Here is a 13,218-nt window from a genome sequence, read left to right as displayed (position 1 = left end):
TTCGCGTGGGTGTTTTTTTCTTTTACGCACATACCAATAAATTATAATACGAAGTTAACGGGACTATAATCTAAAAACGAGTAAAAATCGTCCCGTTCAAAGTTTGTCAGGACAAAGGGGCACGTTGCTAAAAATAAGGACAATCCCGTTTCAAAGAAACTTATGGTCAGCCTATTCGGGTGGTCGATAGATCACGTAGGTCTAAAAACTCAAGATTTCGAGAAAAAAAAATACTACGAAAAGTCACTCGGTAACGGCATTAGGATACCGCTTTGTATGCACATATGTAGATGTGTGCAGACTTTACAAGGAGTCGTCTCTTATATCACAATTTTGTTATGTTTTTGACCTAACCTAATGTCATCAAACCACTAAAATATAATTTCTAACACAATAACATAGGTAATGATTAGTTTGTAAATGTTATATTATTGTCACATAAGTACATAACATACAGTTGAGCGTTCACAAATGGTTCGGCACATTTATTTATAATAATATTATTATGCCGATAATATATATTATAATGTCATACCGTGAAAACAGAGGCATTGTATTATTAAAAAATCAATTGTATTTTTCCCGCGAGTACCGGGCGTACCTATTGTGTATTAACTATACAGCAATTTACGATACTAAGTATAATAATAATATAGATTTGTAATTTATCGTCATTGGTGTAATAATTAATGCAAATGAGCTAGCTAGGTAGTTTACGACATCGTCGAGGAACAATTTTGCCCAAAAAAATTTTCAAAAATGTTTTTTACTAGGAAAGGGATTGAAAACAGTTTTTAAAACTAAGTTTATGTTACTTAGATTTTTAAAAAGAAGATTTTAGATTTGTATCTGAAATAGAAAAACGGGTTTCTAGTACTAATAATGATATTTTGATGGTTATGGAAATTTTTAATTCCAACAGTGATCAGTTTTTGAAATCAAATTCTGTTTATCTTGAAAATTTTTTTAACCATTATAGGCATTTTAAAATTAACTCTATATATTTATCTTCTGAATTTTCTTCCATCCAAGAACTACTTAAATAAAAAGAAATTAATCCTGATATAATAACACTAACAGAAATGCTATCTAAACTACCATCTGCTTTTGTAGAAACCTTAAAAATATTAACAATAGTTTTAACATTGCCTGTTAGTACTGCTTCCAACGAACGCTTTTTTTCGACATTGAAAAGAGTGAACAATTATTTGCGCTTAACTATGGGAGAGGTTAAGTGATTTAATGGTTATTGCAACTGAAAAACAAGAAGCTGATATACCAGATCTTATTGAAGCAGTTAATAGTTTCGCTAAATTAAATTCTAGAAGGTTTCCTTTGTAATCCTTTGAGGAGTGAATTATGAATTCACAGGTATTACTTAAAGAGTGGATTAGAAATGAAAAATTTGAAGAAAAAAAATATTGTAATTTAGAGCCATGACGATTATATTATATGATCTTAGTGTGCGAACTATTATTCTTGATGCCGTCAACAATATTTTTTTACGAGACGCACTGGCCACTTCCCTAATTTAATGGACCTAACCATTTAACATTCTTAAAAACAAATGGTGCTCCCTCTTCATTTTTTTTTTAAAATTATATTTTTTCTTCATCAAAGTATTAAAATCAAAAAATTTGGTTTGATCCATTTCAAGCACACAAAATTTATCTTTGCCAGCAAAACGAATAAGCTGAGCCCAATCGTGTGGGTGATTTATGGTAGAAGAATATTTTTTACGAATTTTTTCGATTCTTGCGTGGTCGGAATCGCATTCCATTCTTGAATGTCCCGGAACCATAAATTTGTGATTTATTGTTTTTATGGTGTTTTGAATTTCCAAAAAGTATAAACACATAGCCATAATAATGCCATTTTTGTTCTGTCCGGGGCAGCAGTCATTGTACATTACAATATGTGACACTTCTTTAGTAAATTATTCAGGTAATGGTAAATGCATGAGCTAATTTCATTAGCACCTCTTTTTGCTATTGATTCGTACCATATATAGCATGAAGCTTTTGAATTAGCAGAGTTATGAACCGTTAAGTTGTACGTCCATAACTGCCTTTTATAAAATGCCACTGAACTTTCTAAACTTGGAGTAGGCAAACATTGTTGTAAGTCAAAAGAAATTGTACATTTTTCATTTGAATTAGATGATATATCGTTCCTTTTTGTTTGATATGCCTCTTCAGCATCATTTTGATGTTGATTTCTTTCTTCGAGTAATATTTCTTTTTCGGCTGTTTGTATATTATTATTTGCAAGTTTAATCTTAAATTTATCACAGTTAGCACATGTATCCTTTTTAAGATTTTTAACCTTTAAGTTAGATGCTTTAAAATATTTCTCATAAAGGGTCTGACTTACTGGTTTCTCTACAGTTTTTACATAATCATCATAAGCTCTTTGAAGTCTAAAGTATGGAGGAAGGTACTTTTTGTTTGTCTCTTGTCTACAATAGTGACTCTCGTACACTGGTAATTTATTCAAATGATCTTTTACCATTTTGATATCATTAGTGGATCTTTTATTTTTAGGTTGACCACTTCCTCTCTTGTCAGGTGAACATGTATTTGCTGGAGAAGTTAAAGAATTATTACAAATATTTGATAAAAACCCTTTTTTCTCACCAAAGATTTTTCAAAAACAGCCATTACAAACCGGTATATTGGTTCCATCTTTTGGTATAGCATAATGGTATACCTTCTCTCTATTTTTTTGCTTTTTTGGTGTATCTCTTCTTTTCCTTACAACCTTCTTATTAGAACTAGTAATCAAGCTTGATAAATAAGCTTTACGTCTGTTATAATCATTCATACACCAATATAAATTAAATAACTGTGTACGTAAATTATCATCAACTTTTGCTTTGCAGTTATTTCTACAGTTCAAAAGAGATTCTGATGTTCGAGCCATAACTTGTTTCCCTTTATTTGTAGTATACTCTAACCCATGATTTCTATTTTTCTTTCTATACTGGCTATACTGCCTAGTATCATTGTTTCTGCTTATTTTTTTTTTTCTATTTTCACCGACATCTTCTATGTTGTTATCTTCAGTAACATTTGTAAATTCAATAAATTCATCGCTCCGCTCAGAATATAAAATATAATAAGATTAAACTTCAAGTTCAAGTTAGATCAGTCTGAACAGGTTAACCTTATCTGCAGACTAACCTAAAACTGTTATAGCATTTAATAAATAATAGGTACCTATTATATATTTTACTAATTTAGTGGTGAAACTAAACAAATTTTGAAATTTGAGTAAAATTATGACCATTTTTTTTTAGGGGGGGGGGGTGCATATTTTCGGTGCAGGGCCGGTTTGATCCATATTTCCCGGGCCGAAAAAATCCGCCCCTGTGCTTGTCCTTACTCTTTGTTGCTCGAATTCCGGTCGTTAGGTGACCAAATCGGACACCATTCTAATATTAAAGAAGTAAACACACAGAAATATAATACAGAATTGAGAATAAATAATAATTTGAAATTTGAGAATACAGAGTCAGTCGCCGGACGACAATAATATTATTTTCACAACGACTAGCTGCGCTATCTGTGATCACAATATCACATAACTAAACCAAAACATAGTTTCCAAATTCTACGCAGCCGTTGGCTATCTATGTATGTTTAATCTATGATAGAGCTGTGGTGATCCATATTATAATATTGTATAAAACAAACTAAAAAACATTTTTGTTAACAACATTATTATTATTTGTTTTTTATAATTTCTATAAAATTATCTACATTTATACTAAGTGTGTTGAAAAAAATTCATTGGATGACTCGAGCGACTGGTATTACTTTAGATTTTCAATATTGGTTTTGCATCCCATGAAAAAATGTGAAATTATGCCCCTGGTGGACCCGTGTGATTTCAAATGATAATATTACGTTCGAACGCTGTTGACTGATTATTTTGTGTTTGCCTGCAGCGGTGCAACAATTTTTGGAGGGGCTTAAAATATTATTGAGAACAAATCATATATCATATAATATATTTTATAAGTGAAAACTGCAGCATCGTTGCTATAATATGCGATGGCCATTTTCGAGTATTTAAAATGAACATTTTTGACGTTATAAATGATTATAATAATATAACTAATCATTATGACGTCACCCTGAAGCATTAAATACCTTATAATAATAATATATAGTAGTTATAGTGGGGTTCCGACTGCCTCACTGACAACTGGTGTTTAGAAAGTACAGTTTTAGTTTCTAGAGAAATTAAATTTTTTCAAATAATAAAAAATGAATGAAAACACTTATTTTAATTTTAAATTCATCCTTATTTTTAATCGAGGACATCGTACGTAGTTTGGTTGTCTCCGATTTACAGGTTAAGCGTGTAACATTGTAGATTTACGTTTGGCAATTTAAGTTTAATATCGTTGGTTGTAATATTATTATCAAATTTAAATGTAACAACAACATATCTGTTCTCTCGATTAATGACGTGTTTAATGTTTTTACTTGAGTGCGAGTAATTATTAGCTGGTGCATTAGGCCATGAAACGGTTAGGTCATAAAAATACGAGTTGGACGACTGTAGGGTAGCTTATACCTATTTTACTCGTTTTGTTTACTTGCTTGAAGAACCCTTTTTTAATTTTGTCTTTCGTGGAATACGCGAGCTTTAATGGCTTACACACTATTATTCTTCTTGGCTTACCCACCATTATGTTATTGTTACAGTTAGTGGTTGACGGTTGTAGTAATAATTATAATAATAATGTGAGTGTTGACAACTACAATAATTACCTATATCTATATAGTAAGGCTACAAAATTAAATACAAAGTTTCTCATAAGTACGTAGGTAGTTGTTAGTCTATTACAGAAATCTAGAAATGTACAAGAATTGTCATCATATATTTTTTATAGACACATATTTTAAAAAACTACCTAGTTGTGGATAAAATTAAAATTTCTAGTAATTCTAAATACATTCGGGTAAAAATATAAAAACAACGTAAAACTACACTATATATTGTATGAAAAAAAATACAATATTTATTAAAATCTAAAGTAAATTATAAGTAAAGTATTTCTTGTCAGGTGGCACTGCTGGTAGCTTTCCTACTCTACAATTAATGTTCTTTTATGTCACCATACTTCCTTATTATTATAATATTATACCCTGTCGTATAGAGTGTAAATATATATTTTTAAATTAAAAAAAAAAAATAATTTTACTATACTATACAACTAAATTTGTAATAGTTAAATAACATATTTCTTTTATTAACTATCACCAAAGGACAACCTCTGCAGGCGATCGCGGGATTCTATTAAGTTTCCTTCGGCTCAATTTTAAACCCCAAATGTTAAGCTACTTAAAGCAATTACATTTTCTAATATTTTTGGTTTTTTTTTTAATTGTTCATAAAATTGTTATGTTTTCATACCAGATTTGATATTTAAACGTAAAAAACTATTTCTCATTAAATTGTTTTCTAAAATTTGGTAAAAATAACCAAAATACTGCGTAAAACGGAAGTATATTGTATAAAAAAAAACTCGAAATTCATAAAAAATACGAAAGAATATAAATTATATAAAATTGTAAGTTAAATATCATATTTCTTTCACTTACTATCACCATAAGGACAACCTCTGGCGGTCGTGGGATTCTATCAAGTTTCCTTCGGCTCAGCCAGCGGTTTTTTGCTACGTAACTGAATGGGTGACCGTTTTCCTTGCCGTTTATTTTTTATTTTTTTTTTAATGCAATTTGTATTTGATAATGAATAAAGAATGTTAAATATGTAGGTAATTTCTTAAAAATAATCATTTTTACCAACCATATGTTTATTTTATTATTTTTGATACTTCATAAAATTTTTTAAATATTTTGACTCGCTTTAAGGACATGTTTATGGACATAATATTAAATTTAGATTTTTTGCTATACATGTCAATAAAATTGTATTTATTGGGTAAAACGCCTGAAAATGTTATACAAGGATCCTGATATATTGAATATTGTTACAGTAGCAGTTGAAAAATATGAAAAATACATAAGCTTAATTTTGTATAAGCATTTAAAGTTCAAATGTTGACGGCATTAATATTTAATTATCAGATTGAAAATTTATAAATTATTTATTAGTTGAAAATGTATAAAATATTCAACTTTTATAACTATGGTTTAAAATTTTAAGACAAGGTTCCACAGTGGTGCAACTTGATGATAAGGGGTCATGTGGAAGTTTCTAGACTGGGACCCTTACCTGCTAACACTAGTACTATCTTAAATCGTACTTGCTAATAAAAATGAAAAACAGTAACTCTAAAAAATATTGCTTTCTCACATGTCAGAGATAATAATTATTATAGTTATATATAGGTACCTAGTTTTACATAGGTTATTCTCACATCGTAATTCGAATTCTCTAAACTCAAAAAAGAATTAAGACATTATAATATTATTTATTGTTATTACCTACCTATATAACAAATAATATAATATGTGTATTCACATATTTATATTCATATAAGCACATTTGTAAATTACTATTAATTCCTTAACCATAACTATAACAGCCAGAGATGCCGGGTATTTGATTTTTTAAGATCAATTAAAAAAAACACACATCTATAAGTACCGTAGGTACGTCATAATGTCATATACAATATTCGAACCGACATCGTCGTATGATAGTTACCTACCTACGCATGGTGAGGACGTACGCTGCCTGTTACATAATGGCATAATGCCATATTGAACCGCTGAAGTGCATAATTTCACTGTAATCATATCTCATTCATAAGTTATCACGGTATATTATAATCATATCTTATAATTGTCTAATATTGCAATCATGAACATTAGAATACTAAAGTTAATAATATAGTATCACAAAACGACTACCGTTCAACAATGTCGAAAAGTTATATACTCGTATTATATTAATATTATCCTGCATGATATACATTTAACTATATTTTGTATTTGGTTATCGTAAATAATTTATGCACAACTGAAGTTAAATATAATAATATATGTATACAAATAATATTATGATAAACATTTTTTTTTAAATTCGCGGAGTCGCCGACCCGTTCTGTGTGCCGCTTTTGGTAGGGAGGCATAGGTGCAGCATCCGCGAATAATGACAAGCCCTTGCGAGAACTTATATGATTAACACACTAATATACTATTCCGTTACGCTGTCGTCTCATCGGCGAAGTGCACATATATTAGGTAACGACGATACGGTCATGGCCATCAGAAAGTCGACGGCGTGTCAATAACCCATAATAATATTATATATTTTCACCCCTCTCCGCAAAACAGACTTTTGAAATTTAGTCGTCTGCATATTTTCAAGTACCTATTTAAAATGCGTAGCTTTTCAATTTCATTACGTATACGTATTTTCAAAATATCGATATTGACGTGATTTGTTTTCCTCAAACAAATTATGTTTAACCGTATTGCGAAATATGATAAGTTTGTTATTGGCCAAGGGTATATCATGAACGCACAATCTATATTAAATAATAAAAAGAAACTTTCAAATTGTTAAACACGTAATAAAATATGATAGGAATTTTTTGTAAGCTCGAAATTTGATATATTTCAGCAAATATTAACATATTAACTGCAATAATACGTTATGAAATTATTATGACATGGGGATTTTGGTTTCAAATTGTTCTTTTGCTTTGCTGAAAGCGTCCAATATATTTCTTGATATATTTTCGGTTTCGACGTCAACTGCGGATGCTAAATTTACTAATCGGGACAGTTCGATCTGTAAAGTGATTGTAAACACGGTATATTACACTTAATTACTATATACATTTATTTTCATCTCTTTAGGTAGGTTTAAAATATTATGTATAATATATTAGGCGAAAACTGTAAGTACAAATAAAAATACAATTATACAAATATAGGTATTTTGTGAAATAATAAATTGGAATTTTGCATAAAAAATAAAATAATTATAAAAAATTAGTACAGATACCTAGGTATTTATTGAATTCCTTCAAAATGTTAATACATATACGTATAAAATATAGGTCAAAATGTCAAATGTTATAAGAATATAATATAGGGTGCTGGGTGGATAAAATATATAATAGACAATAAAAAATATATAATATATAATATAAAACCTATAGTCACATAAGAATTCAGTCAAAATGTCTTAATATACTTACGTTATTTGACAGTATATCATATACTGCTTTATTACAAACATTACGAATGAGTGACTGGAGTAGTTTTAGTGCATAATACCGTAGGTCAGGTTCAATATTTGTGTGAGCTGCATCTTTAATGTCATTATTTATTACAGTTATTAATTCGGCATTTATAATCTGTGATGCTGTTTTGACTGTATAATTGCTTACGTTGTATAATGCAGAATACGATATTCTAAAAAACGAATTTTACAATATAATTAACAATTTATTATAATGAATACTTCCTATTTAGCTGCTATTATAACACAATCAATAAACGATAACGGTGAAATTATGACAATACGAAATTAAGTTCCCTAAACTTGAATTACCTATTACCTACTTCCAATGTATAATCACAGATTTATCACAGGTTTTATATAATCAGGTAATCTGTGGTATAATACAAGTGTATAATACAGGTTTAAGTAAACCAGTAAGTATTTTCCCAACCTTTTTGATACAACAGAACACTTATTAGATTCTAAGCCTTAGAGAACTCTGAACTCTCAATAGGTTGCGAATTTTAAAAGACTTGTTTTTGTTTGCTCATAAAAAAGGATCGCTTTTTTTCACAAATTTTAGATTTTAGAATTAATAAAAAGTCCTACATCGGTCCATGGCTGTACAAGTAAGTTGTAACAACGATAAACAAGTTGTAATATTATAATAGGTATAGTTATTATTATCAGTACACCACGAAATTGGACTGTCACCGTGAACATGACCTTGTGACGGTAAAAAAATACGTACATCAAGTCGTAATCAAAACTATTATTTAATTTCATTGAAATTGTTTAAAACATTTTTTACGTAGAATTCAGCAGCCCCACGATATTATACGAGTATATTTTTAATTTTCATATGGATAATAATATTAGTTAAGGGGCCTAGTTTATTTACTGTCCCGAGGCAATTTATTATAGTCACATAATACTCGAAGGCCGTAAGATTTAAAAATGTGTTAAGATACGTAATTGTTTACTTTTTCAACTGGTTTGCAGATGGAGACGGAATGCGAATTAGTATGCAAACTATAAGCCGAATCACATTTTTGCCGCTATTAGTTTGTGAAAAGAATCGTCGACCTGCGTCCACCGTGGACAAATTGGCTACCAATCCAATGATGCTCAGTACAAATCTTGTTTCTTCCGTATCCGTAATAGGTATCTTTGTTTGATAGGTATCATTAAATGACGTGAGTACAGCGCTCATAATTTCAGATAGTTCTAATATTTCGTCCTACAGAAGTATACACAAAAAATTGCGAGATTAAAGTTAAACGCTGTCGGACGAAAATATGAAATATTGCAAATATTATCAGCTTTATTTTTGTAGCGAGATAAATCTAAACGTAATTTGCAACGAAGGTCACAGTCCGAAAGTGTTTCGTGATTATGAGTGTTTGTAATACGGAAGTACCTACCTACCGTTGTTGAATGTACCTATAGCACCGAATGGATTATATAGGTACCTACATACATATTTTCAAAACCATAGAATATTTAATAAAATTGACATAACAAACACAAATCTGTTTGAAAAATACTTCAGAATAATATACTATTTATTTAGGTATATACGTAAGTTTGTTAAGTTTTTAACATTTTAAATGTAATAAATTAAACCTTTTTGTATTATTGTTTAATTGTACTGCAAATTGTAATACTATACTGAAAATATGCTCTCTTAATATTTCATGAATTAACAAACATTTTGCAACTTTTGTTGCTCGAATTCAAATATTTTACTACTAATTGCAAATCAAATCATAAGTCAAATAGAAATGATGAAGCACTTTATTAACCACCGGAAAAGAGTGTTTTCCAACAAAGAATTTGAACTATTATATAATTAAGTTAGTTTTCTTTTTTAAACGACCTATTCAGATTTATGAAATTAGCCTATTTGGTGCAGCATCGTATACGCGCAGCTGTGTCGAATTTCAATTCTATAAGTACCATAGAAAGACTACAATATTTATAAATGTTTAAAACCCTATTAACCCTGTGAAGAATAAATGTAATTGAAACAAAATAAATGTTATAATATTAAAAATTTTAAACAAATTGGTAGCTCCCTCGCTACGCTAAATAACCAGTAGCTACGTCATGTAAGCCAGTAGAGCCACGCAAGGTATACATTTGCATATTCAAAACCCGTATTTTTAATTTGGCCCGTGACCTTACAACTGTGGTTTGCATATTATTTTTAAAAACCATTTTAGATATTTTAGTTACGATAATAATAATACATGGCCTGCATGTAAATGTACATATAAAAATACAATTACAGTAATGAATTTCAAAAACTGCAAACAACCCAGTCATTGATTTTAATACTGAAATACTACTAACGAACCACCTACATCTATAATGTTTTGAATATTTCTCCTTCCTAGCATAATATCACTGTAATATATTGGAATAGTATTATATTCAGCTAAGTCATAAATACCTAGTTAAATAGTTGAGTAATCAGTAACGTCATTCACTTTATCATTATTATTAATCTAATTTATTGGGATACTAATAAGTAACTAATGAGCATAATATGATAAATAACAATATTTTAAGTAGGTACTAATTTGTGTATTATATACTTTAGGAAAAAGTTGTTAAGACAAGCCATGGCATGGGGTGCTAATTCCCACATCCAGACACCGTCTCATTCCATAGATGACGCCAGTGAATATTTACTGTAATACCTATGCGCTGTATAAATTAAATCGCTGACAAAAAAAAAAACCAATCCGGGTTACCTACTATGGATTTATAAAATTAAAACGTATAATTGAAATGAAATCGATTCTTGTAGGAATACTCATACAACACATAAGTAAAGAATTCGTTGTGGTTAGAAAAAATTATGGGACCTGTTAGGTACCTACTAAATAAGAATAATTATAATAATATAATTCAGGTATATGAAAATAGTTTATTCGATTTAATTATTTTTACTTATATTTATACGATTTAATTGAAAAAAAACTAACCAATCTGTTTGATTTTTTAATTTTATCTATCTAAGAACTTAACGTTTTAATCTGACCATAGTTCTAACATTACTATTATAGTAGTCTATTATTACTTATTTATGATAGTTTTCTCAATACACAATTATTATTCGTTTACAACTTGATAAGGATATAAGAGTTTTATTTTTGTTAAGTGTATTTACTTTTATAAAAATTATGTTGATGACGTCTGGAATTTGAGTGGCTTTCCACAAACAATAACCTAATATATACCCAGTTCTTGAACAAAATTGAGATTGTCGTTTTAACTGGGATTGGAGTTTCATCGCCTGAATTTCCAATCGACCGATCGTATTTTGCTGGCAACGCCATTCATGTTGCATTAACAAATATTTTGATTTCCACACTTCGTTTTCAACGTCTTAAAATACATTGTATAATTAAAATAAAATTTGAATTATTGTATTATTTTAAAACCTCTGATGCAACACTTACACCATCAGTCATCAGATTCCAGTAGCGGATCCAGGGCTTAATTTTATGGGGGGATGCTTCCTTTGCCCTCCTTGGATCCGCCACTGTCAGATTCTCAAGTTTCATAAATTATTATTTATTTTACCTGCATTTCTACAATCTTTTTCCATATTATTTTGACCCGATATTTTTTTGTTTTTTAAATGTAGTTGTTATATTATTTATATTTTGATGTATTAACAAATAATAAACATGTTTTAAATCTATTTACATAACAACGTGTTTAAATAACCGATAATACGAAACTAAACATTTAATGATGATATTATATTATCGTATTTCGTATCAACTATCATGTTCAGTATAGTGTGTCCTATTTTGAGCTAAACGTTTCAAGAAAAAATTAGCTGAATGTGGATGGATTACGGTCAGATATTATTTTTATGATATAAAATTTGTAAGGCATTTAGGAATTAACCAAGTATAGGCATATTCTGTGTAATAAAAAATCTGGATGTTAGATATAATTTTATGATTTCAGATTTTTCTCAAGTCTAAATTATGTTTTGCCTAATGGACTATACCTGTGCAATCATTTCCAGCAAAGATGAAAGATAATAACGATACAGTGTGTGACGACCGATCGCAAACAGAATTCAATATAATGGTGAGCAGGGGGCTCAGAGGGGCTCCCACCATGAAATGGCACATTAGTCATTAAGTACAATACAAATTTAAAGGGGAACTACCTCCTCAATATAATATATGTTCACCCTACGTCTATGGCAAGGATTTACAAAAAAATAGGAGTTACATATAGTATTAAGAAAGAATAAACGGTGTCTGCACTGGCGTAGCCAGGATTTCTTTTTTGTTGGGGAGCCAACAAAAAAATCTTAAAAAATTAAATGTATACTGTTTTCATTATAAAACATAATTGAGATAATTTGTATACTTATTATGTGACCACATATAATACTAAATACATCCGGCTGAAATTAATAAAATATTTAACAATTTTGTATTTATAATAATTTATTGCAAACAACTTATTAAATATAAGGTACATTTTTGTAGGTAATACTATTATTATGTCCAATCTACAACTTTCATCCTCCTAGGCGATTTATTTATAAATGCAGTCATTATATCTTTTTCTACGTTTTCATATTCCAATTCATCTTTATTTATTGTAGCTAAGGCCAAACCATTCAACCTTTCTTCATTCATTGTAGCACTTAAATATGTTTTCAGTCTTTTAAGATCTGAAAATGTACGTTCTGGAGTGGCGTATGTTACAGGCAGAGTAGCAAATAATTGAAGAATCTTCTTTATATTTGGAAAAAGCTCTGCAGTGCAGTGTTGAATTACTTCTACAGCAGTCTCTGGTAAATATTCTCTCAATTGCCATTGATTTCTCCATATGAATAACTCGACTTTCAAACATGTATTCATACTAAATAAAAAGTCATCCTCGTAAATAGAAGCAGCAGCTAAGATTGCTTGGTCATCATAATATGACAAATTAGATGGTATGAGTCCTTCTAGTGGT

The 13,218-nt window shown here is 29.4% G+C and overlaps 1 protein-coding gene across 2 annotated transcripts; it reads right to left on the bottom strand.

The window, feature by feature from the left end:
- Nucleotides 1-7,575: 7,575 nt before the first annotated feature.
- Nucleotides 7,576-12,567, bottom strand: LOC100573251. 2 transcript variants are annotated; one of them, XM_003247304.4, is made up of 5 exons: nt 11,812-12,567; nt 11,396-11,613; nt 9,201-9,457; nt 8,192-8,408; nt 7,576-7,779 (listed from the first exon to the last, which is right to left on the bottom strand). In XM_003247304.4, the coding sequence occupies exons 1-5, from the start codon at nt 11,834-11,836 to the stop codon at nt 7,651-7,653; spliced, it is 846 nt and encodes a 281-aa protein (XP_003247352.1). In that variant the 5' UTR covers nt 11,837-12,567; the 3' UTR covers nt 7,576-7,650. The 2 variants fall into 2 exon arrangements, with proteins under 2 accessions (XP_003247352.1, XP_016663278.1); XM_016807789.2 differs by lacking the exon at nt 11,812-12,567 and adding an exon at nt 11,688-11,793.
- Nucleotides 12,568-13,218: the final 651 nt, after the last annotated feature.

Source organism: Acyrthosiphon pisum, chromosome A2 (assembly GCF_005508785.2).
Source record: "Acyrthosiphon pisum isolate AL4f chromosome A2, pea_aphid_22Mar2018_4r6ur, whole genome shotgun sequence".
NCBI lineage: Eukaryota > Metazoa > Arthropoda > Insecta > Hemiptera > Aphididae > Acyrthosiphon > Acyrthosiphon pisum.
This window is presented reverse-complemented; position numbering and strand designations above follow the sequence as displayed.